Source organism: Triturus cristatus, chromosome 4_2 (genome assembly GCF_964204655.1).
Source record: "Triturus cristatus chromosome 4_2, aTriCri1.1, whole genome shotgun sequence".
Taxonomy (NCBI): Eukaryota; Metazoa; Chordata; class Amphibia; order Caudata; family Salamandridae; genus Triturus; species Triturus cristatus.
Genome location: NC_140586.1, coordinates 202,640,119 through 202,666,214, shown reverse-complemented (window position 1 = coordinate 202,666,214; position 26,096 = coordinate 202,640,119). Strand labels below are relative to the sequence as shown.

At 50.9% G+C, this 26,096-nt stretch overlaps 1 protein-coding gene across 2 annotated transcripts in view; it reads right to left on the bottom strand.

Annotated features, from left to right (window-relative positions):
* Positions 1 to 3,139: 3,139 nt before the first annotated feature.
* The window catches only part of LOC146833387 (single-pass membrane and coiled-coil domain-containing protein 3-like), a 203,399-nt gene continuing 180,442 nt past the window's right edge, over positions 3,140 to 26,096 (bottom strand). For both annotated transcript variants that reach the window (XM_085601189.1, XM_085601190.1), the window contains one exon: positions 3,140 to 6,064. In XM_085601189.1, coding sequence (XP_085457315.1) covers positions 5,387 to 6,061 — 675 coding nt within the window. In that variant the 5' untranslated portion in view covers positions 6,062 to 6,064 and the 3' untranslated portion in view covers positions 3,140 to 5,386. The remainder of the gene's footprint in view (positions 6,065 to 26,096) is intronic.

Here is a 26,096-nt window from a genome sequence, read left to right as displayed (position 1 = left end):
AACAACACCCAAGGCCCACCACAAAGGAAACTCCACACAAGGTATTCTATAAAAGTAACCTTTGTATTACCAAAACACATTAGATAAAAACACACACTTTACAATGTGCCAACAGGCACGGGCAGAATTTACAAGGGATTATATGTACAGGGGACAGGGCCACATGGACCACTGTCAGGAATTAGCACTTGTGGAAATTAGCACTTAGAACATAGGAATAATACTTTAGCACATAGCACATACAATCACTGTAGCGCTAAAATAGAACATGTAGCACACAACCAGTAACTACTGGTATCAGGTAAGTACCACCTACGCAACCCTAACCACCTTAGGAAAATATTGCGCAGGGAATCAGGACCTCACTAGCACCACCTGTACTAGGGAGAAAACAACCACCTAAGTATCACAATACCTATAGGGGTAAACACACATTACACATGATGCATCACATTCAGAGGTGTAGGGAAGGAAAACACATGATGCATAAAATACATTCAGCGGTGTAAAACAAGGCACATGATGCATAAACACACATTCAGAGGTGCAGGGAAACACAATTGCGCAAGAACTCACATAAGCCACCACTGTGGCAGTCCATAGGCCAACTGGCCTTGTTGGGGCTAGGACGCCCTGTCCCCAGCAGAGTCAGGGCGCGCTGGCGCAGGCTGCGCAAACCAGGGCGCACAAAGCACAACCTACACGGAGCAGTTGCCCACTAAGTGCTGGGCAACTGGAGAGATGCTGGGGCACCACTGTGCCTTCCTAAACAAATATGCAGTACTCACGTGGAGCCTCTCCTGGGCTCTAGCTGTACAAAATGCCCCCTAGAGCCTTCGTGGCTCTGTACGTCACTGTGGGGCAAGGTGGGAGTGGCCCGCTGCCATCTGGGGCCACTCAGTCACAAACGAAATGCCCCCGGAGCCTCGCAGGCTCTACAACAGGAAATGCCTCCTAAATAACGGGGGAGCGGCCCACTGCCTTCCGGGGCCGCTCTTATTAGCAAAGAAATGCCCCCATATGATGGAGCCCTCTAGGCTCGACAGTAATGCGCCCAAAACCGTTGGAGCCTCTGGGGGCTCAAGCACACTGCCCCCTTCGTGGGAGCGACCTCGCGCTCTTGACTGAACCAAGGGGGCGGGGAAGCGCACGAGAAGTAGGCCGGTCTGGGACCGGCACCCACAGCACACTCACGGAGTCCCCCCAGCCCTGTTCTACTCACCGGGCTGTTCTCCGGGGACTCCGCTCCTCTCCTGGTCGGCCCGCCTGCGTCGAAGGAGGAAACGGGGGCAGACAGTGCTCCGGCTGGTCTGGGGCGGCGGGCTTTCTCTGGACTCAAGAGAGCCCCGCTCCGCCCTTCCCCACTTCCGGGTCGCCTTCTCCTTGGTCTCGGATGATGCGGGTCGGCCGAATCTGGTTGCTAGGGGACGCCTCCTGCGGCCGCCAATCACAGCGCGGTGTTGTCCTTACGGTGCTTCTACGGCTCCCGGGCCAGTCGGCGGTGATTTCCTTGAGGCGGGGTAGGCTCCCGTCTTCACTTAAAACCAAGTCGATGACGGGGTAGGCTCCCGCTTCCAACACATGAACGCGGGGTGGGCACCCGCTATACGCAAATTACCCCTTAAGGCGGCGATAGTATGCGGGGTGGGCACCCGCGATAGAAATAATAAAATAAGCGGGGTAGGCACCCGCGAGGATCAGGCCACGTAAACCGGCACCATCAGCGGGGTGGGCACCCGCTCGATCTCGGCCAAAACGGGGGAATCCCTACGTCGGGGTTCCCCCCGTGAACGCTCGTAGCGCCGCTGGGGCCACAACCAAAGCGCTCCTAGCGCTACAAGTCCAGAACAAGCGCTTTCAGGCGCTCAGGGATACAAATAAAGCGCTCCCAGCGCTTAGGAGGATAAAACAAAGTCCAGCAAGGTCCTTCCCTGCATACAGCCAAGCAGGGGTGGGGGGGGCAAGGGCTGGACCCAGAGCCAGCTCACTGGGCCTCCAGGCAGGGAGGTAATCCAAGTGGCGGTTCTCTGGTCCAGCAGCAGCAGCAGCCCCCCTTAGGCAGGATCCAGATAGAGAACAGTTTCTGTGGGGACACAGCCCCATTTTTATACAGTAAAACCCTTTGTTCTGGGTTCAGGGTGAGGGGGAAAACCAGTCGCAGCTGGTTGGGGAGCACCCTTGATGTGCTCAGCCCCTCACTCTATTCACTGGCAGGGCTAGGGTCGTCAGTCGCACCACAGGGGGCGGAGCCAGCATTGTGTGGGGAAAACCCTGCCCTATTCAGGACCCAGGTGTACTCCTCCCACCCATCTAGCTGCTGATCTCCCCATTCACCACTGGGTCACTCATCCTGACTCTGGGGAATCCCTAGCCCGTCACATGACCTCAACCAGCCATCACGCGACAAGGCACACATTTCACACTGCACACCGAAGTGCCCACTTCTAGAAGTGGCACTTCCACACTAGGTACATGCACGCCGCACACATCATCACGCAGCATTCAATCACACGAGTCCGCACATACCAAACTCGGGCCTGCACACCCCACGCATCAGGAACTACTAGGGACACATACATTCCCCATGCATTCCTATGGGAGGACAGGCCTATCTCACCACATGCACTCAGAGCGCGCACACACTTTACCCTGGGACACAGGGAAAGTGCGCAGAAACCAAAAAATCACACACCAAGTCACCAGTAAAAAGCAAAAAAAGTTCAGGGGTGAACCTGCCAGAAGGGCCAAGTCCAACAGTGGGTTGGGGAGATATGGTTTGACGGCTCAGTTGAGTTAGCGAGGAAAGAAGTGTGGGGAAGTGGCATAAACTGCAAGTTCACCACCTCAGAAAGATGAAAGGCTGAGTGAACCCACCGGGCTTTGGACCTGAGGCCAAGGGTTTGAAAATACTTCCCTGAGTTGGATGCCTTAAGCCACCAAAACTGTCTTGAAAGGTTGCTCTATTACCCAACCACTCACACAAAGATTCACATCTGTTCAGTGTGGTAATAGCACTATGAATAGGCCTCCTGAGTATTAGGAGAACTGCTTTCCACTGCCATTCATTGTCATCATTCTTTTTCACAATATCATTATTTTAATTACTATGGCAATAAATAATTTGACTTGTGCACAGAGCTAATTGACTTATGTAAGTTTATTATCATACTGTTCAAAATACAAAGTTATATAGGGTCACGTTCTTTTCAATGTCATAGCGTAAGCGTATATGTTTTCACTTGCTGTTATGGATAATTGTTCATTCACTTTCCCTTATTAATATGTAATTTGCATAATATTATTATCTTCTACTGATCTATTATAGTTTGGGGTACAGAGATTCAGGGGCAATTGTTATCATTAAATGCTGAGTTAAATAAAATGATTCAACTGATCTTTGTACTGTTTTCTAAGGTGAAGGGGAGATGGTCTAAGGTGTATAAGGGGGGACATTTGAGAGAGAAAAGATCAACCAATGACTGTCATTGTTGGTGAATTTCCTCCAATAAATGCTGGCAGTAGAGCTGGCCCACAGATTATTGTCACTGCCTTCATCTCCATTACCCCCGACATGTTGGCAGTTGTGTAGCAGGAGTGCCATGGACCCCAGTGCAGACAGGCTGCTGGTTTGGTCATACAATTTGCGCATAATTTGTCAATAAAGAAGTCTAAAGGGGCCTAAAGTATTGCTTGGGACTCGGCCACTGTAGATTGCCCAACTGACTGGAACTGCATCACTGCCACGTGCCGGTATAAACTAAACATAACACTCCTATAAATGAAACAGTTAGGACAATTCCAGGCCACTAAAAGCAGTAAGAATGGCCTGGACGCTGTAGAATAATTTTTTTAGATGCGCATTTCATTGTTAACCTGATGTGCACTGTACAAAAATAGACAGCGCCGCCATGTGTTAGACTGTCAAAGGTAAGTTCAGGTGTTAGTAATTAAGTGCCGGTGCACAAATTAAGCACTGGTAACATACTTTGCTAATTTGCTTTCAGTGGGATCTTCCGACCTCTTGGATGCCGGTACCACTGCACCTGTTGCACTGCTGATAGCTCCACCCTAGCATGTTGGGGACTTACCCAAAGAGTTTAAGTAGTCATGAAACTCAGACACGCTTTTCATTGCATTTTTTGTGGAGGTGATGCTGTCAGGCATGGTGACAAATGACACTGCCTAGATCTGTTCAATGATCTGCTGTCATTTATGGTGGATTGAATTCGATCCCAGGCCCCTGGTAGAGCTGCTGAAGGAAGAGTGTTTACCAGCAGCAGCTGAGGCACCAAGAATACTCCTAATAGAGAGACAGTGGTGGTGGGTTGCGGACAGAGACAGTGGTGGTGGGTTTACAGTGGTGGTGGGTTGCAGACAGAGACAGTGGTGGTGGGTTGCGGACAGAGACAATGGTGGTGGGTTGCGGACAGAGACAGTGGTGGTGGGTTCCGGACAGAGACAGTGGTGGTGGGTTGCAGACAAAGACAATGGTGGTGGGTTGCGGACAGAGACAGTGGTGGTGGGTTCCGGACATAGACAGTGGTGGTGGGTTCTGGACAGAGACAGTGGTGGTGGGTTCCGGACAGAGACAGTGGTGGTGGGTTGCAGACAGAGACAGTGGTGGTGGGTTGCGGACAGAGACAGTGGTGGTGGGTTCCGGACAGAGACAGTGGTGGTGGGTTCCGGACAGAGACAGTGGTGGTGGGTTGCGGACAGTGACAGTGGTGGTGGGTTGCAGACAGAGACAGTGGTGGTGGGTTTACAGTGGTGGTGAGTTGCAGACAGAGACAGTGGTGATGGGTTGCGGACAGAGACAGTGGTGGTGGGTTGCGGACAGAGACAGTGGTGGTGGGTTGCGGACAGAGACAGTGGTGGTGGGTTGCAGACAGAGACAGTGGTGGTGGGTTTACAGTGGTGATGGGTTGCGGACAGAGACAGTGGTGGTGGGTTTCCAGACAGAGACAGTGGAGGTGGGTTCCGGACAGAGACAGTGGTGGTGGGTTCTGGAAAGAGACAGTGGTGGTGGGTTGCAGACAGAGACAGTGGTGGTGGGTTTACAGTGGTGGTGGGTTGCGGACAGAGACAGTGGTGGTGGGTTCTGGACAGAGAAAATGGTGGTGGGTTCCGGACAGAGACAGTGGTGGTGGGTTGCAGACAGAGACAGTGGTGGTGGGTTGCAGACAGAGACAATGGTGGTGGGTTCCGGACAGAGACAGTGGTGGTGGGTTGCGGACAGAGACAGTGGTGGTGGGTTGCGGACAGAGAGATTTCTGGGGTGGGGGAGTCTGCCACTAGATTGTCCATTTCTGACCTACTATAAATTTAGGGGAATTTGCTTTAAGAGCAATGCATCACCCGCGGACGTGGCCCTCACTCTGGTGAGGAGTTACTTTTTAGAGTACATCAAGCTGAATTTGATTTCATACACGGCGTTTGTGAACTGGTCTGACACCGGTTTAATGTGCTCCAGCAGCTCTTTATGTTCCCCAAGTGCCTTATTAAGATTCTTTCTTTCAACTGCCCCCACAATAGCACTAACAATGACGTCGACTCCTAGGACTACCACTCCCAAACCCAAAAGGGCCCAAGGTGAAGCTATGATCCTTGAAGTGAAGATGGCAAATCTGGGGAGCAATTTGGCCAGCATTGGTATGCACCTGAAGGCCAGCACTACGGTTTCTAGTGTAAGAAGCACCCCAACAACTACACGCGCTACGTTCCTGACGATTTCGTAGATTTCACCAGAGTACTCGTCGGCATCTCGAAGCTTCTCGTACTCCTCGGGGTGCAGCTTCTCCTTCAGCTTTTGGTCGATCCTCTGTAGGATCTTCTGGATGTCCCTCAGGCGAGACATGAACAGCTCACAGATCTCCTTGAAGGTTTGGTCCTCACGCATCTCGATGTGTTGCAGGTTGCTGCCGCAGTGCTTGTTTACTATATCAGTCAGGATGTTGGCAGACTGAAAGTCGCTCTGTACACAGTCCAGAATTTGCTGGTGTGTGCGGATCAGGTCTTCGCGTCTCTTGGGATTGCCGTAGTACAATATGTCGCTGAAGGACATGTCCTGGGAAATGCAAAGAGACTGGTGAAACAACAAAAGAAACAAATATGCAAGCTTCTGTCACATCCCAAACCTCAAAAGACCAGAGGAAGCACTACTCACCACACTTGCTGCTTGCCTTCCCAGGAGACTAGATAAGTGACCTCTCCCCAAATCCCCACTGTGATACCTGTGAAGAAACCAGGACTGACCATTTCTGAATTTGGGAACGATAGTCAGTGTGGTAGTAGGCTGGACAAGAGGTTTCCCCCTTAACTGTTGTTTGCGAGAAGTTTTCCCCTAAGTTAGCCAAGATCAGGATGATGATGGATGTGTTGGTGATGGGCAGGTGGCTAGATTAGTAGTGTTCAGAAGCCGGATTCCCACTTTGTTGGTGACAGGCGGTAGGTTTCCCACTTTGTTGGTGTGTGCTGTAGGTTATCTAGTATGTTACTATTATGCAGGAGGTTTCCTGCTGTACTGGTGATTGGCTGGAGGTTGATAAGTGTTCTAGTGTTAAGCAGGAGGCTCCCAACTGTGTTGGTGAGGAGTAGCACATGAGGGCACATCGGTCTGGGCAAAGGGTTTGCCCAAATGCCATCCCTGCCTGCAAAGCCCTTTGCCTATACCATCGGTTATGTGGACATTGGTCTCGATACAAGGTTTCCCCAAAGGCCAGGCCGTGTATTCAGCATCCGCTGCAGAAGGCCCAAGGCTATGGACAGTGGGTAAAGTTCAGATGGAGACTGAGGGGAACAAGGCTGGGCACAGGCGAAGGCTGCACTCTACACTCAACCTCCCACTGCACGAAGTTGAAAGCCAGGGGTTATAGCCACACAATGGCCCTTGCATTCCACCGACAGTTTATTTATGTTTTTTGAAAAGAGGATTCACAGATCCATGTGACAAACATTTAATGTGTTGATCAGCAGAAAATTCAAGGTTGTGGGCAGTGGCTTATGTCCACACAATCAGGGGCTATGTCCACATCTCATGCACATTGTCGAAGGCTGTGCAGAGTGGGTTATAGCACTTGGATTGGGCCGCCTGCTCCTAGCCTCTATTGCGATCAGCCAAGGGCCATGCACGATGAGTTATATTCACATTCGGGCTAGCAAATGGTATTCAAAGTTTTCACAGGACCGTGGGTAATGAATATATTTTTGTAAAAAATATACGGCAGAATAAACAAAAAAATGTGGTCAATGGGGTGGTCCATGAAAGGGCTTTGAGTTTGTTGTCAAGGCATGTTGTTTCTTCCTTGTTGGGGTAAGGGCATGCTATCTTGGCAGAACCTGTGTGGCATGTTGAACTGGATGTTATTGAGGATCGATAGCTTATCGTGATCTGGGATGTACGTATAAACGTCTCTAATGACTGTTCTTTGCATGTTGGGACCCTACATGGCGGTGGAGACCATGCGTCTCATACTATCTCTTGAGGTTTTTCATACCGTAGTGAGCCTGAAAATCAAGGAAGCGCACTGAGGGTATCCCTATGAAAACGAACTGAGAATTCGTATTGCTGCTCTATTTTTACCTTTCTGCTTCAGAGGAGATACGCCTCCTCTCCTCCCACTTGTTAAAGTTTCTGGCAGTCTGCCTTAAGCAGGTCTTTCACTTCCATACATGTGGGAAATGTCTAGATAGTGAGTGTACATGTTGTGTATGCCGCGGGTTGACTGGAAAAACTGAGTACTGGCTAGAGCAGGGTTCTCCAAAGTGGGTCCTGGAGGGCTGGATCCATGCCAGATTTTTTAAATAACTACATTTATCTAAACAGGGATTTGCTATACATCTGGCATGGATCCAGTCCTCCTGGACCAACTTTGGAGAACCCTGGGCTAGAGTACAGCATAGATGTTGAATCCCATGTGTGTGAAGCAAACTAAGAAGGTGGAGAACTTCGTAAGAGGAAGTCCAGATCAGTGCTAACCTCGAAGCCCACTCTTTGGGCTTTCCTTTTAGACTGTGGTAGGTTACAGTTTTCTTGTGGTTGGGACTCTCGGGCCCCTTCTCTTTAAAGCTTGTCTCTCTTCATTTTCCAGTCTCGTCTAAGCTGTTCGTCCTGCATGATCTACATCTACAAAGGAAGTGGTCTACTCTCTGAGCCGATACACTTCTGCGCTGGCTGCAACCAGCCCACAAAAGGCTATTTTTGTTCATGACCCTGGCACGTACTGCTCATGGTGTGGCCAGGCTACATTTTATTGGAGGAGTCTGCAGAATTTGAACCATTCTAGAGAAATGATTGGCCAGTTCTGATGATAAATGCTGGTCAGCTCGACCAGAATCCCTCATGAAGGAGAGCTATGAATGACTGAATTCCAAGGACAGAGTATGCCTGACTACAGCAACTCAGGCAGACTAGGATCGAGTCTGGACCTATAATCCTACTAAAAGCTCTGCTGTTCTGCCTTTAGAGGAGAACAACCCTGCCAGCTTTGAGAGGAGACACTAGACTGCCCCCATAGAGAAGAGCTTCCTGGGTAAAAGCTAACAGCCAGTGAGGACCAGCGGAAGATGTCACAAGGACTGCACCACTTCAGGACAAGAGGTCACCCAGCATCTGTGTGGAGAGAGAAGAATATCTGCCTACACCGTTCAGGACTCAGGTGGAGTTGTCTCTTATGCTGTTGGTTGGCGATCCTGCTTTTTTCCTGACATGCCCATGTTGCAGGGTAACCTATATACGCCTCTATGGAGCACTGAGCATCCCCTCGGCCACTCCTCACCCTGGTCAGAGCACTGATCAAGGGGCTACAAACCTCATTCAAATGTGTTACATGGTAGCGAAGATGTAACTATTTTAACCTGGAGCCGATGCCCCAGTGATGTGTAAGTCTCCACCACTGATTGTGGACGGTCCCCAGTCCAGTGGGCACCCTAGAACTGTAAAAACGGCACTATGACCAGCAGTTCTTCCGAGATAGCATTTTAAAGTAATTGTGCCAAATTGCATTGGCTTTCAGTGTACAGACATCAGAACCCCCAAATGTCCCGACTGAAGCTGACAGGCTTGTGGACTCCTGTGGACTGCACTGGGACTGGATGTTTCCCCTTTACACCACACCCACCCCCTCTTTATGGTCATCTTAGTTGTCAGGATTCAGGTAGTCTCTTCTCTCCATTTTGGAGGTTTGTGGGCTTCGTACTGTGCCTGAGAAATGTTATGGCAAGTGCACTAAAATCGTTGTTAAAGCATTCCAGTATTGAACATGCGCACACACTTCTGTTAGGTCCATGCAAAGAAATATTTGACTTTGAACAACAGTAACCAGGAATGGTGGCCACTGATCTTTGTATCTGATATTGGGCATTGCACTTTTTTTGCCAGATGGCACCCTTGTTCGCAAGCCTGACATGAAATTGCCCACATTAAAATAATTGCTTATCATCTTACTAACTTGAGCCCTGTCCTTGTAAATGTGAGAACTGATTTTGACCACCTGAGTAGGCTATATTCTTTAGTGTCAGAGGACCATCTAGCGCCTAGATCATAGTCCTTAAATAATGCTTGGGCTCTAACCTCTAGCTGGGCAAAAGCTGGAGTGCTTTAGATTGTGTGTCATTGTTTTGCATGGATTATTATGAGCGTTAAAGTACATTTATTTTTCTAAAAGTAAAGCATTTGCTGGTCATTCGTTTATCGAGGAGTGGCAGGCGGTTTTACCGTGCACGGCGGGTCTAGACGACATCACCTCCTTGATTAAGCCTTTGCCTCCTGGGAGTCAAATGCTAAAAGGGAGAACTTTCAATCTAATAATAAGGTGGATCCAGTGGTAGGCCACCCCATCTGTCGCAACTGGAGCCTAGTAACCCCTGCTTGAGCTAGGGCCACCTGAATCAGGCCTCACACTGTGCTTAAACTGTAGGCAAGGTTCTTCCACTCCACCCGCCGGGTAATATTGGAGAACACCATGCAAGTATTAGCACAAAGCTTCCTCAGACTGCACAATACAAATACCACATGAAGTGTTCAAGCAATACCTTTGGTGAATCCAACATCATTGCCATTAATCTAGAAAATGTTCACCTTACAAAGCTGACACTTTGTCTAGCAGTGATAAGACTTGATTACACGTCATTCATCTATATACCTAAAAAGTAATATCTACATGAGTAAAGGCAGAGTTAACATAAGCGTTACAAGATCTGACACATCCCTTAAAAAGTAAACATACGAGTCCCCAGTTATCCGTAGAAAACATTACCTGGGACTCCATCCTTCAGTTAGTTGTAATGAAGTAGAGTAACAGTGGTACAGAGATTTAATGTCTGAAACACACTTCAATAACATATCTTTAGATTGATGTTGGTATCAATTGGCGCCATTGGTTGGTTAAAATAGTAAAGGAGACCTATTCTAAATCAGGTGCTGAGCACCCGTATGAACGATTGGAAAAACGAAGAGCCCTAATACCTTTATGCATTGGGACATGCTACGAGAGTGTAACCCTCGCCCAGGAAACACATATTGAGAAAGCTGCTTAGCTTTGACATTTATCTTTAATATCCTATGTGAGATTGATTCTACTACATTGGAGCAAAGTGGTGAAAATATCACATGGCGGTAGTTGTGATGAATCAAGTGGCTTGATAGCGGTGTATAGTACAATATAACATTTTAAAAACTCACATCGGAGGCAAACAGCCACTGATTGAAAGGTTTTATATTTTGCAATCCGCATAAAGAGATTTGTCCAATCAATCAAAGTACTTTACTTCGGTCAAATGACCATAATATTGCAAAATGCAATAAATAAATACATTCAATACATAAAAATAGTAGCTATCATAATTTACAGTCATGTACACAATAGATACCTTTTTAATCTTATGTAATATCCTATGATAAGGCAATAAGCTCAAGGGAACGTGCACAACATAAACCTCAAGGGATCCTAAACAAGACTCGATGGATCCGCCATGTTGGATATCAGGTCCATGCCAATCTATGGGTATCTTTATTCTGAGGAACATGACTCTTTTAAATAGGCTACTTATAGGGTTAAATGTAAAGTCAATACAAAATATTAAAAATACTTTCCTAATAAAATGCCCTTTGGATACATAACACTAAGAAATATTCATGACAATTGCAAGGGCGCAACTAAAAGCCTGTTCGTTCGTATAACCCAAGCCCTCTAGGGGGAGCGTGAGACTGCACATTATAACACTAAGGGGCCGATTCCGATGGCCGGTCGGACAGCTGTCCGTAGCCTTACCGTGCGACCGACACGTACCCGGAGCCAGTCCATCCTGTTGAGGAAGTACGATGCGCATAACTGCCAAAAACACGACGACACGTAGGCTGTGAATCAAGCCCCATTCTCCGTCCGAGCCGTAACTCCTAAAGAGGAACCAAGTCGCCGGAAGCAGTATCCATAGCAGTTTCCGGTATGACAAGTACGATGCGTACTTCCTACGCGCTGGACGGTTCGCCATGTACGGCACGTCACAGCATCCGGAAAACAAGCATATCAGCTACGATTCGCGCCACAACTCAATACACGGCTAAGAGACGGAACAGCTTGCAGCGGGTACGAGACAGAGCAACAAGCAGCGTGTACGACACAAACACATCATGAATCCCATCGCGCAGGTCATACCAGTACTTTGCATCAATGACCGGATCAGGGACCGACGCCGACGGTGCAGGCAGTAAGTCAGACACCTACAACACAAACAAACGACACAAAACCGTGAACTGGCACAGACACACAGGGGATCCACATCCTGGCCACTAACAACAGCCCACCATAGGGGTTGCATGGCCAGCACCACTAACACCACCACCCATAGGGGGCCTGTTGCCCATCACTGCTGCCACCCACACCCATAGGGGACCTGTTGCCCATCACCCCTGCCACCTCCACTCACAGGGGACCTGTTGCCCATCACCTCTGCCACCCCCACTCACAGGGCTTATGTTGCCCATCACCCCTGCCACCCCCACCTCTGGGGCTTATGTTGCCCATCACCCCTGCCACCCCCACCCCTAGGGCTTATGTTGCCCATCACCCCTGCCACCCCCACTCATAGGGAACCTGTTGCCCATCACCCCTGCCACACCCACCCCTAGGCCTTATGTTACCCATCACCCCTGCCACCTCCACTCACAGGGGACCTGTTGCCCATCACCCCTGCCACACCCACTCACAGGGGACCTGTTGCCCATCACCCCTGCCACCCCCACTCACAGGGCTTATGTTGCCCATCACCCCTGCCACCTCCACTCACAGGGCTTATGTTGCCCATCACCCCTGCCACCCCCACTCACAGGGGACCTGTTGCCCATCACCCCTGCCACCCCCACTCACAGGGGACATGTTGCCCATCACCCCTGCCACCCCCACTCATAGGGGACCTGTTGCCCATCACCCTTGCCACCCCCACTCACAGGGCTTATGTTGCCCATCACCCCGGCCATCCCCAGCCATAGGCCTTATGTTGCCCATCACCCATGCCAACCCCCTTCACAGGCGACCTGTTGCCCATCACCCCTGCCACCCACACTCACAGGGGACCATTTGCCCATCACCCCTGCCACCCACACTCACAGGGGACCTGTTGCCCATCACCCCTGCCCCCCCACTCACAGGGCATATGTTGCCCATCACCACTGTCACCCCCAGCCATAGGGCTTATGTTGCCCATCACCCCTGCCACCCCCACTCACAGGGCTTATGTTGCCCATCACCCCTGCCACCCCTACCTGTTGCCCATCACCCCTGCCACCCCCACTCACAGGGGACCCGTTGCCCATCACCCCTGCCGCCCCCACTCACAGGGCATATGTTGCCCATCACCCCTGCCACTCCCAGCCATAGGGCTTATATTGCCCATCACCCCTGCCACCCCCACTCACAGGTGACCTGTTGCCCATCACCCCTGCCACCCCCACTCACAGGAGACCTGTTGCCCATCACCCCTGCCACCCTTATTCGCAGGGCTTATGTTGCCCATCACCCCTGCCACCCCCACTCACAGGGGACCTGTTGCCCATCACCCCTGCCACCCCCACTCACACGGCTTATGTTGCCCATCACCCCTGCCACCCCTACTCACAGGGGACCTGTTGCCCATCACCCCTGCCACCCCCACTCACAGGGCTTATGTTGCCCATCACCCCTGCAACCCCTAGCCATAGGGCTTATGTTGCCCATCACCCCTGCCACCCCCACTCACAGGGGACCTGTTGCCCATCACCCCTGCCACCCACACTCACAGGGGACCTGTTGCCCATCACCCCTGCCACCCCCACTCACAGGGGAACTGTTACCCATCACCCCTGCCACCCCCACTCACAGGGCATATGTTGCCCATCACCCCTGCCACCCCCAGCCATAGGGCTTATGTTGCCCATCACCCCTGCCACCCCCACTCACAGGGGACCTGTTGCCCATCACCCCTGCCACCCACACTCTCAAGGGACCTGTCAACACATCCAGCATACGCAAACATCAGGTATGTCCGCAAAATACATCCCCCATGACATCATGACAACAGTGTGTAGTCAGTGACAAATGCCCACAACAGTGTTTATGGCTACGAGCATACAATGTAAGTAACAGCACATATGTGACCAACACATGAGTGTGACATACACAAGGCAAGCATCACCATAGCACTGTGGCAATGTAAAAAGAACACCCCCTCACTGTGTAGAGCAGAAGTTAAGTGGGGGCTCACAAACTGCAGCAGATGTGGAGCATTGTGGTGATGGGGACCAAACCCCCCTCATCACAGTGACAAAAAGGTAAGTGTCATCATGGTCAAAGCTGCAAATAACAAACCGCATGTATGATCCCTGCTCCCAACACATCAAACACTTCTGGGGCAAACTAGTGGTTGTGTCCCATACACACAGAGATGTGGTGAGGCTAACAGTGCGGTGAAAACATAACACTCTCGGCCATGTGCAGACAAGCACCACACATGGGGGCTGACAATGCATACAGCGTACAATGACACAACAGCAGAAGTGACCATCACCAAGCATGCACACATCTCGAAAATAGACACACCAATCAAAACAACATGTGTAGACTGTAGGTGTCAGCTCACAAACTCACATTCCATGCCAGCAATGGCACCCAACAACCAGGATGAATGTGCACAATGATGTGAAATGACTCACAGGGACAGCAGGCAAAATCACAGAAACAGCATCCAGACAAAGGCCCACAACAGCAATACCAATGCACTGGTGCAGATGCACAAAGAGGCAAACTCACACTGCACATCGGACACAACATATGTGTGTGTGTGTCACACTATCCCCAGGCAACTACACAACACATGAGGGGGGCTGAACCACAGTGACTCAGATGTGGACACAGTGCCATACAAAAGTAAACCATCATTGGGACACCCTCAGTGGGCAATCAGGCGTTGAGAGATGAGAGGGAGCACAACAGACACATGTGACACAAGCTGGAATGAACACCAACTAACACAGCAAGAGACTGACACACAACATCACTATCCCCAGGGACCAGACAGTGGGGGGACACAAGCATGCATGACACCTCCCCTGTGATGACAAAGGCAGATGTCGTACAAACTGGGAAACCCAGACATGTGTCCTATGCCACAAACGTACATCACACATACACAAACACAAATCACTCAGCATGGCCCCTCATCCATGGACAAACGTGAGCTAGGGGACCATCCATGCAAACATTCACATCAGTCCACCCTCAACACCACACACCTGAACTGCAACACTGTGTATCTGTGAAGTCCACATGGACAGGTGACATTGCACATGCACCCATGACAAACACAGGAATGTTGGCAGGAACTAAGGTGCACACACACATCACACAAGGACTGTTTACAACCCTGGGGAATGACAGACATACTGCACCGTATGCAGTAAATAGCCATGACCTCAAAGCTCATATAACCTTAAGAATCCCTGCCACAGTCACAGAACTATGCAGATGCCAAGGAGAAACACAAGGCACACATGCTGACACCTCCCAGCATCGCAGCCGTGAACCCGACAAATGGGAGCAGTCACACACATATACAAATGTCTCAATCACTGAAAACTACCACCTAGGGACAACTACATGATATTGCAAACAAACAAGTGCCTTGAGGAACCCTGACTGTGTCCCATCTGTGTCGAACAACATCATCACCACTCAGAACTGACAAATCCCAATGATGATACACCAATTAACAGTAGTGTGTCATGCACCCACACATCTGGTAGCCCATTGGAAAAGTAGTGGGATGAACCCAGTACCACTCAGCAAACATCAACAACAGGAACATATCAAGGGAACCCTGTCTGTGTATGAACAGGGATGTGGACACACACACATGCACATACAACACACATCATGGGCCCAGCCCATGTCACTGGACAACACACTAACTTGAGGGGACACAACTCCTGTGGGAGCCCAGCTGTGGCAAACATATTCACCGCAAGTCCCACTCATGTCTGCAGAACACTTGGTCAGTCAGCCATCAGTTACCACACAATGAAGGCTCTGGTCACAACAACCTGGCTACATGAGTCTCCCCTAAGTCATCTGCACATACCCAAAACATATGTCTAGCAAGTTGCACAGAGGCCCCAGTTGCTCCTATTACAATGATGCCCACACCTGTAGGTCAAGTCTTGATGAGCACAAAGTATGTGGAAGTGACAATTTGGACAATGGGAAGCACATCATATGTGCAGGGGTGCAAGCCACAGATGTGACCATGCCAATGAAATGCAGACAGATGTACACAAATAGTTGATCCTGACACACCCAGTTAGCTGCAAAGGATGACATGGATACCCACCAGAATAGGATACATATCTCATGGACCACAGCGAGTACCTCACATCAACACATCAGTATGCAACATTGTAAACCAAGCATCACAGGTGCAAGGGCATGTAAAACAATATCAACATGATGTGCAGCTAAATCAAGTTCACAGGGATAAAGAAAAAAGCTTTATTCATCATATTAGAAGTGAAACGTCTGTTCCAACAAAAGGCCAATGGCCAGTCCATGTCCAAATGGCAAGGAGTGAACTAGAGTGACAAATTCAGTATATGAAATTCTAAACGTCTATGCAACCAAAAGGCCAATGGCCAGTTCATGTCCAAATGGCAAGGAGGGGACCAGAGTGACAACTGTCACACCTTGCTTGCCTGCACTGCTAGACCGGGGTCATCCCCTCGGAGGGGCATACATGGGGGCAGGCCAGGCACCGCAGGGACAGGATCAAGGCGCAGCAGAAGGAGGCAGTGAAGAGGTGGGGGATGCAGGCGAGGCACTTGCAACTGCAGTGGAGATGACTGAAGTGGTGGGTGCTGTCACAACTGTGGGGCTCAAGTCAGATGGGGTGGGTGCCGGCACAACTCCAGTGGGCAGGTCAGATGGAGTGGATTGGGTCCCCACTGCAGTGCCCAAGTCAGACGGGGTGGTCGTGGACTCCAAATCAGTGCCTACATCCATGGGAGCGGAATGAGGGACAGGTGAGGTCGGCAGGGCAGGGGGGACATGGTCCCCACATCAGTGGCACCAACTGTCTGACCAGGTGTGGCAGAGCAAGTGCTAGGGGGGATGGCCTTAGCATTTTGGGGATGGTGTATCTGTGTGTGGGGGAACCCAGGGCAGGGAGTGGCGGGGGAACCTCTGGAGTGGTGGCCTGGGGGATGGAGGATGGAGACTTTGCCTTGGAGCTGCGTGGTGGCAGGGGGCTCTTGCTCTTCTTGTGCCGTGGGGACTTGCGGGTGGGCGTCTGGGTCTGACTGCGCCTGGGGGAGGGTGTCCGGGTGAGAGGGGCACTCCCTTCTGTGTGTGGGGATTTCCTCTTCCCCTTGTAATCAGGATCTGCAGGGTCGGTGGGGAAGAGGCCAAGGTCACAGAGGAAGAGCTTCTGGGGGGATGGTGTTGCAGGTGAGGCAAGGGAAGGGGTCTGAGATGGAGAGGTCTCGGAGGACTGTGGAGTGGTTGTGGATGACTGTGTGTGTGTCAGCAAACCAGCCCCTGTGAGTGTGGAATCAGTCCTCTGCGCTTGCTTGTATGCACGTCTAGCCCTTAGTTTGGGGGTTTCTGTGCTTGGAACAGGTAGGGTGCTAGGAAACGTGGGTGGTGCAGGGGTCGGAGGGGTGCGGGGCTGTTGGAGGAGGGACACTATTGCCATCAGGGAGGATGCCACGGACTGACTGGTCCTCTGTAGGGCAGACATGCCCGAGGAAATGCCCTCCATGAATGACACCAGTTGTGTCAACAGACCTGTGTGTGCATGGAGGACCTTCAGCATCGACGTCTGCCCTACATGGATCTGTCGAAGTAAGTCCACAGACTCCTCATTCAGGGCAGCAGGGGACACAGGGGCAGGGGGTGCGGTGCCTGGCACAAAGGAGACATGCTCACGAACACGGGAGCCCACAAGGACCTCTGCAGTGAGAGCCGATGGGAGGGGGTGGTGGTGGTGGCGGGGGCGGGAACAGCCTCACCAGCTGGGGTTTGGTGGCTGCTAACACCCGCCTCCACAAGGGAGTCATCCTCAGAGCTGCTGTGGCCCTCAGCTGGGGGGGATGGTGCTGACGACTCCTCTGTGTGGCTGAACTCGCCCTCCGTGCCACTGGGTCCACCCGACTCCTCTCCTTCTGTCCCTGTAAGGCTCTGTGGCTCCTCCTGGTCCGTGGAGCTGTCCCCTCCTGTGGCCGTGGATGTATCTGGATAGGAATAGGAAGTAACAGAACTACATCAGTCACCTGCATCGACTGCACACACCACAGTGAGTACATCACATCACAGGGCAAGCTCTGGCATCATCAGCTGGACACAGCTCAAAGTGCCAACACTGTTTAGGATAAGACAATTGTCATTCTCAACATCAACCATGGCACACATATCCCTCCTTGACTTTCACACATATGTCCGTTGCATGTTGGATGCTAACACACCAATGTGCCAACATGCACCACCCACACATTAGTTGGACATGCAAGTGAACATGTAGGAGTATGTCACTATACACATAGCACATCTCTTGCGACTGACTCAGTACAGGTGTCCGGATGAAGGGATGGGCAGAGACTCATTTCACATGCTTGGGATGCATGCCAGCAACACACACTATGATGTACTCATGTCCTGATGGGCAAGGCCACAATGGGGTGCATGGTGCACACTTGAACACAACGCAGGATCACTCATAGCAAGTTAAATGCCATGGCACTGGGATGCCCTGAAAGTCAGTCAACACAGTCTCCTGTCACAGGGGCAGGGCATCCAGACAACAACAATATGCACTGACTCACAATCCTAGCTCAGGGGTAAAGCTGACTCTGCAGATGACTGGCGCACTTGCCCATCCCATGCAAACAACATATCCAGGACCCAGAAGACCCCACATCATGCAAATCATTCATATGAGTCTCAGCAAACACAACTCCCTGTACGTTAACACATCACAGGCTGCCATGAATGTAACCCAGCTGCATGAAGGACACAGTTGCATACACCATTGTGTGCTGTCAGATGATCACACACCTATATGTCACAGAGGTCTTGTCTCCCACAGTCACATTGCAGATGTCATGCTGACCCTCTGAATCATGGACACCCCAGTTGTACATAGCAACAAGTCACACCCTAATGACACAGAGGCAGACACCTGAGGGCACATGTCACTAAGCACAAACTGCAATTTCATGCACAGGATTGGGATTACAGAGTGTGTCTGAATGCCCTTGAGGGGACATGACTGGGCATGACTAAGTGAAACAGTGTTTTGCACCGGACAGTAGTCAGGTGGCTAAGCAATTGTGACATACTTGATATACATACTCCTGATGCCCAAAATGTGGTGTCCCCTGCTGCATGGGTTTGTTTGGAATACCCCAGACACATGTTACGAGTCAGACCAGCAATTGGTACACATATCAAGGGCACACACAGTTCACATGTCAGATCTCAGGCATTGTGTAAACAATTGACCCACCCATTAAACACACAAGAGTCACGGGAACTGATGCTGACCGGTACCTGAAGCATAGCTGACTGCAGGGACACAGTGCCCTAGTGACACAAGCAACAGACTGTAGGGGCCACACCTGTGGAACAGATGAGGAGGGTGCATCACACAAATGAGGGACTTGAGTTTTGGACTACAAGACCTACATAATGTGGAAGTGTGACCAGGACAAAAGACTGCTATTTGCATGGCAGACATAGTACACAGATCAGGCATGGACTTACCCCCTTCCTGCTGCTTTCTGGCCTTCAGCTGCCTATCCAGGTCCGGGAAGACCACCACCAGGATCCGGAGCATGTGGGGAGTCAGGGTCCGGTGTCCGCCCCTCCTGCGTGGAGGTGACAGCTTCAGCAGGACTCTAGCTATCCTCCGGGTCCAGCCCCGAAGGTCCTGCCACCTCTTCTGGCAGTTGCGGCTGCAGTGCTTGTAGACCCCCACAGAACGAACAGCCCGGGCGATGGTCAGCCAGATCTCCTGCTTCTGGTGGGCATCAACCTGTGAGGATGACAAAGTGAAAAGTACATTAACACACATTTGTGCAGCACACAATTGCATAGACATGTCATCATCACAAAGGGAAATAAATTACACAGGTAGTGCAACCATGGGGAATGAAGACTCACCTGCATGTCTGACATGTTAACAATGCCTGGATAGTTTAAGCTTGCAATAATGCACTTTAGCAGCAGGAAAACTATTCATTACATGTACCTACACACTTAGGTGGATGAAAGTAGTCAGTGAGAATGCTTGCCACTGGTGTACACACTGCTAGTACTGCTAGTCAGACAACATGCATAATTAGGAAGGCAGTGGACAGCACACTCACCTGCTCCCCTGGTGTCCCAAAGAGCTTTCTGTACTCTGGAAGGAGCCTGTCCAGCAGGGCCTGGTTCTCCTCCTCAGTGAAGGCTGGGGCCCTCTCCAGAGTACGTGCCATAGCAGGAGCCAGAGGATGCAGAGACAGCAGCAGTGGTAGCAGGGATGTGGTCCAGTAGCATGTAGTGCAGGCAAGTGAGCTCCCTGGGGGCCAGCCAGCCTTATATCTGTGCTGCAGAGGCAGAATCTGTGCCATGTGTCCCAAGTGATAGGTGCAACACGGTTGAATTCTATGAATCTGGCCAATCCATTCAAAAGTACGACTTGTACACGCCTTCCGCATCGTTCAAATCTTCACCTTCATGGAACACTTAAAATTGTAACATTGTTGTAGGCATCCAACTGAATTTCCAGTGCACAACTCGTACAAGTTTTGAATCTGCATCCGTCTCCATGACAGCCCTGAGCCAATGGGTGCGCCCGGCTCGTTCAACTGACTGTACAACGTGTATTTTGAATATACACATGCACCTGTCTCCATACTATTCAATGGCCAAGGCGTACGCCTGTCTCGGACCATGCCTGTCCGACGCGTATGCATGATAGTCACCTTCGTTGGACCTCATTGGATTCAATGACAAAGCGTATGCACGGCTCGGTCATGAACCGTGCAATGCGTACGCATTGTCACCCGCATCGGACCTCATTAGTGTGACTATTATACGGATGCAACACACATATACTGGCCATGGACACCTGCGCACACCTGCCACACTACAGCATTGGCCACACAGTGTCCCATGGCATGTAAGGCTGCATTTCCTGGGTTTTTGGGGGGCCACAGCTGTTTTTTTGTCTGGCACTTTGTGCAGCCACTCCCAGGCTGTTATCTTGTACATGGGGGCAGAATCCTTTGTGTGTTGTGCACATTACCACTGTGATGTGCAATTGGACAGTAATGGGCATGAGTGAAGTGCACAGTGTCAGGTTGGATATGTTTCATACATGTCACATACACCCTGAGTCCTGGGGGTGATGGCATGTACGTCACAGTGAGACCTGTAGCCCCAATACTGATGTGCACCCACAGTCTGTGTGCATGTTGTGTCTCAGATGTGTCTGATCACATGTTACCAATGGGTGACAGTCTCCACATCCATGTGGTATATGCATCAACCTTGATGGGGTGTGTGTCTAAGAGACGTACTTGTAGGGCTGGCAGGAACAACAGTGGCCACTACCTGTGGGACTTACGCTTGCCTTGTGGTGTGTACGTGCTACGCCATGTCCATTGCTGTGTTGATGTGGCAATACAGGGAGCATGGGTTTCTGCATGGCAAAGATCTGTGATGCCTGGGAGACATGAGTCCTCAATAGTCACTGGGGTGTGTTTTTTTAACGTTGCAGCAGCACATAGGTTGGGTGACACAGCCAGATGATTGGCCCATTGCACTACATTGCACTCATGTGGACATGTGGAATTGAGATGTGAGGTGGTGGTCTTGTAGGTGACATATGTGCATATGTCCAACAGCACACACCTCAGTGCATTGTGTAATGTCATGAACTAGCATGTGATAGTCATCGTGGTCATGGCCACATGGGTGGATGTACTGACAATCTTCCTTTGTGCATCTCTGTACTGCAGGGCACAAGCTGTCCATCGTACGTTCCCAGACCTTGCAACCATGCAGGAACGCAACAGCATCAGACGGCACCGCTTCACCAGGGCACTGATTGAGGAGTTGGCGGAGCAGTTGGCGCAACATCTGCTACCTGGCCGGACATACCCTACAGCACTGACCCCAGAGGTGAAGGTGATAGCAGCCCTGCACTTCTTTGCTACCGGTACCTTCCAGTACACTGTGGCTACTACTGGTGGTATGTCGCAAATGATGTTTAGTCGGGTTCTACACGATGTCTTGGAGGGGATGTTGCAATTCCTCGACCTGTATATCAAGTTCCCGAGCCAAGATGAACTCCCTGAAATTAAGGATGCCTTTTATACACTGCGGAGGATGCCAAACGTCATTGGATCCATTGATGGGACACATGTTGCCCTGATACCACCACAGGCACATGACCAGGCATACCGGAACAGGAAGCACTACCATTCGATCAATGCTCTGGTGGTCTGTCTTGCTGACATGTTGATCACACATGTGTGTGCACGGTTCCCTGGTTCGGTGCACGATGCCTAGATTATGAGGAGTAGTCGCATTGCAACGCTGATGTCACAGATGCCAGCTCAGCGTGCCTGGCTTGTCGGTGTGTACTGACTGTTTCCCTTTGTGTGTGTTTGTCAGTGTTGTATTCTGCACTCCTACAAAACTCAGCTACTTGTTCATTTTTGTGTGTGTAGGTGACTCTGGATACCCCAACATGCCGTGGTTGCTGACACCCCTCAGGAACCCTGTGACACCAGCCGAGCTGCGCTACAATGAGGCACATGGTGGGAGCAGGAGGGTGATTGAGCGGACATTCGGCCTCCTGAAAAGCCGCTTTCGCTGCCTGGACAAGACCGGAGGGGCCTTCCCATATGAGCCTGCAAAGGTGTGCAAAATAATACTGGTCTGCTGCATGCTACACAACATGGCGGTGCGGAAGGAGGTGCCTCTCATCCAGGATGACGATGAAGACGACCAACGTCCGGCACCTGTGGAGGATCCCGGCCTGGGTCAAGATGCCAGTGATGATGAAGATGATGGTGACGTCCGCTCACAGCTCATCAACAACTTCTTCACCTGAATGTGAGTTTCCAGGGTTGTTATGTGAATATATTGAGGTAGCCTGGAATGTGATGTGCCAGCTCTGTTGCTGTCTGAGTGTGTCTGTGTGCCACTTGACTGGATGCATGCTATGATGTGTCCATTCAGGTGGTGTGTACTCCACAATCGGGTGGTACTGCTAACTAGTGTTTGTGTAGGTGTTTTGCAACATGTTTTGTGCATGTGTATGGCATTTCTCTCCTGTTCTTCTGTGCTTTTGACTGTATCTTGTCTGTCCTTCCCAGGGTCCTTTGCCTATTGTGTGGTCAACACTGACCCCCAACACCCAGAAGCCAACACCAGTGTGGAAGTTGACAATTCCCATCAACTGATGAACCACACATCCCTGGACTTCCATTCTCCAACACATTGTGAGTTTGTGTCCACTGTTACGTTGAATTACCGTGCAACTAGTGTGGAATAAACGTGTTGCTGATGTGTAATGAACCTGTGCTACACTTTGTTATGTGCGTTGTCTGTCTTCCCACATCTGACTGACATCTGCTTACCTCACCGGTGGACTTGTTACCACTGACTGGGCTTGGTGTTGTGTCTGTGCATGCCAATGTGTTTCAGGTCAACATCATTGTGTGTGATGAGTAACATGGCCATGGTGAGTATGTTTTGTGTTGCCATAGTGGTGAGTCTCCCTCACATGTGTCACATCCCCATGACTCACCTTACGTTGGTCACATTGATGCAGTATTTGGCAAGCACTGTGTTGTGTGGCAGATCGACATCTCCATGAACATGACAAGTTGGAATCACAACAGTGGCAAGTATGGTGTACTGGTGAGTTTATTTACAAACATGTGTGAGGGAAGTGCACAGGATGGTGGGTGCTGTACAGTGGTTTGGGAATCCAAAGTTCACATTGGAGTTGGAAGTGCTGGTAGCTGAAATGTCCAGAGTAAAGTCCACAGTCGTCTGCTACATTGGCCCAACATGAACCCTCTATGTCATGTGGGCGAGTTGTGTGCGATTGGACAAGGTGAACAGGTTGCGCACAAAGAACATTGTCCAGAACAGGTTAGGAGGCCCTGGGGGATGTGTTGGGACATCTGCCTCTCACATGTCCTTCTTCGGACGACCCCTCTTCTTCCCGGGGGGGGGGGGGGGGGATCCTCATGTGCAGGCCTCTGCAGTGCAGGGGACTCTCCGCCAGAGTCCCCCTCCCTCCCTGTGGCGCTGGCAGATGGTGTTGCGACAGATGTTGTGGGCACACAGGGGGGTGTGGACAGGTTGGTGTTGATCTGGCGGAAGCATTGTAGTATGTCCCGATGCACCGCAGTGATGTCATCCCACTTGGCCTCTATGCGGAATGGTGGGCGACCTGCTCGTGTTGCATGTCCTTGAGGATCCCCACTACCTGGCCAAATTCTCCGGTGCTATCCTGGTACGCATCTAAGATGCGTGCCAGTTGGGGGTCATCATGCAGTCCAGACCCCTCTGCAAGGTGTGCCCTGTGCCTCCCACCCCTCCCAGCACCATCTCCAAATGGGCAGGACCAGCAGCGGTACACACAGGTGACATTGGGACCCCTTGGGTGGTGTTGCTGGTGGTGTTGGCTGTAGCCTCCAGAGGGTCCTGTGTCCCTGTGCTGTGGGTGTTGATTGTCCTTGGTATGTCCGTGTTGGCGGGGTTGCCATGTCGGTGTCCAGATGCTGAAGGCGTGGCTACAGGGGGGCAGATGTTGATGCTGCTGGTGCTGCATGATAGCTCGCACCGGAGGGGCCAGGTTGGTCGTCGTCATCCGAAGAGGACAGTGAGAGAGTCATGCCAGAGAGCTCAGTGTCCACCAGAGTCTGGGACTGGGTATCCTCGTCATTTGGTGTTGGGTGCCCAGCACGACCTGTGTTTGGAAGAGACACACAATGTGATTTGCATTGTTGGTTCACAAACATGACATTTTCTACTTTTCAAACAGATGCCTGCCTGTACACTGCTTTTTCCCAGATTGTCACAGACAGAGTTTGATATTGTTGTTGGCCATTTCCCTGCATGGCCTTGTGCTCCCGAAAACAGAGCCCAGTATCAGACATCTTGTCAGTCCCTTCCCACTCCCTGTGAGGCGAGTATGTTTCAGTTTGATCTTGCTGGGCCATGTGGGTGGGTGTAGGTTGTCTGTGACTGCGACTCCCATCATACTCTAGGCTACACCCCCCTTCCCAGCATGCCTATGCTTCCTCCCTCTTGACTCTGCTTCCCTCTGAGGGGGTGTGACAGCAATGGCAAGATGGCTGACTGTGAAGTCCTTGTGTTTGTTGTTGGCTATTTCCCAGCATGGCCTTGTGCTCCCCACAACAAAGCCCAGTGTCAGACATCTTGTCAGTCCCTTCCCACTCCCTGTGAGGCGAGTATGTTTCAGTTTGATCTTGCTGGGCCATGTGGGTGGGTGTAGGTTGTCTGTGACTGCGACTCCCATCATACTCTTGGCTACACCCCCCTTCCCAGCATGTCCATGCTTCCTCCCTCTTGACTCTGCTTCCCTGTGAGGGTGTGTGACAGCAATGGCAAGATGGCTGACTGTGAAATCCTGGTGTTTGTTTGGCTACAAGTCCCAAGTGAGCCCCTGTGCTTCACACGGCAGCACCCAGTACAGGGTATTTTTTGCTGATATTTCAATGAGGTGTGTGTCAAAGCATTGTACCCGGTGAGATGTGTGGAGTTTGTGTTGGGGGGGGGGGCGGTGTCTCCCCATGCTGAGTAGTATGGTTAGGGCTGTCAGTCCTCCTTCCCATCATGAAACCTGCTTCCATTGTAGGGCGTGCAAGTTGTCTTTCAGAATGTCATTCAGTGGTGTCCTGCTTCTGATTTGCACACAAGCCCTAGCAGGGCCTTGTGCTCCCCACAGCAGGACCCAGTGTCAGCCATCTTGTCAGTCATTTTCCACTCCCTGTGATGTGGGCATGTTTCTGAGAGTTCTTGATGGGCCAATCAGGAGGGGGGGCATTATCTGTGACTACAGGCCCCATCATGCTTTTGTCTACACTCACTTCACCTGCATCCCCACTATTCCTTCCTGACAGTCAGCTGCACTGTGAGGTGGTGTGTTTGTGGTGGAAAACTGTCTGGCAGGGTGTATTTGGCTTGGTGCCACTGGCTTGCTCTATTTGTTTGTAGGTTGGTGCATGTAATGACACAGTCCCCAGTCAATATGAGATGGCAGGTATTGTGTTTGTGTGACTGGCATACACATCTTGGGCTGATTATCTATTGGTTAGTGTAGCTTTGCTTGCGGTGCATGGTTTCACTGTCCCCTTGCCACACAATCTTGGGTATATTGTTTGTGTACTCACCAGGCTCTGGGATGTGTGTTAGGCCATGGACGCTCTCTGGTGGTAGGATGTCCCGCACCTTCTCCTCCCAGGTCCTGAAGTAGACAGGTTTGGCAGGAGGGCCACCGCCGGTGCGCTGACTCAAGGCGTGATCTTTTTCGATGAGTTTTTTGACCCT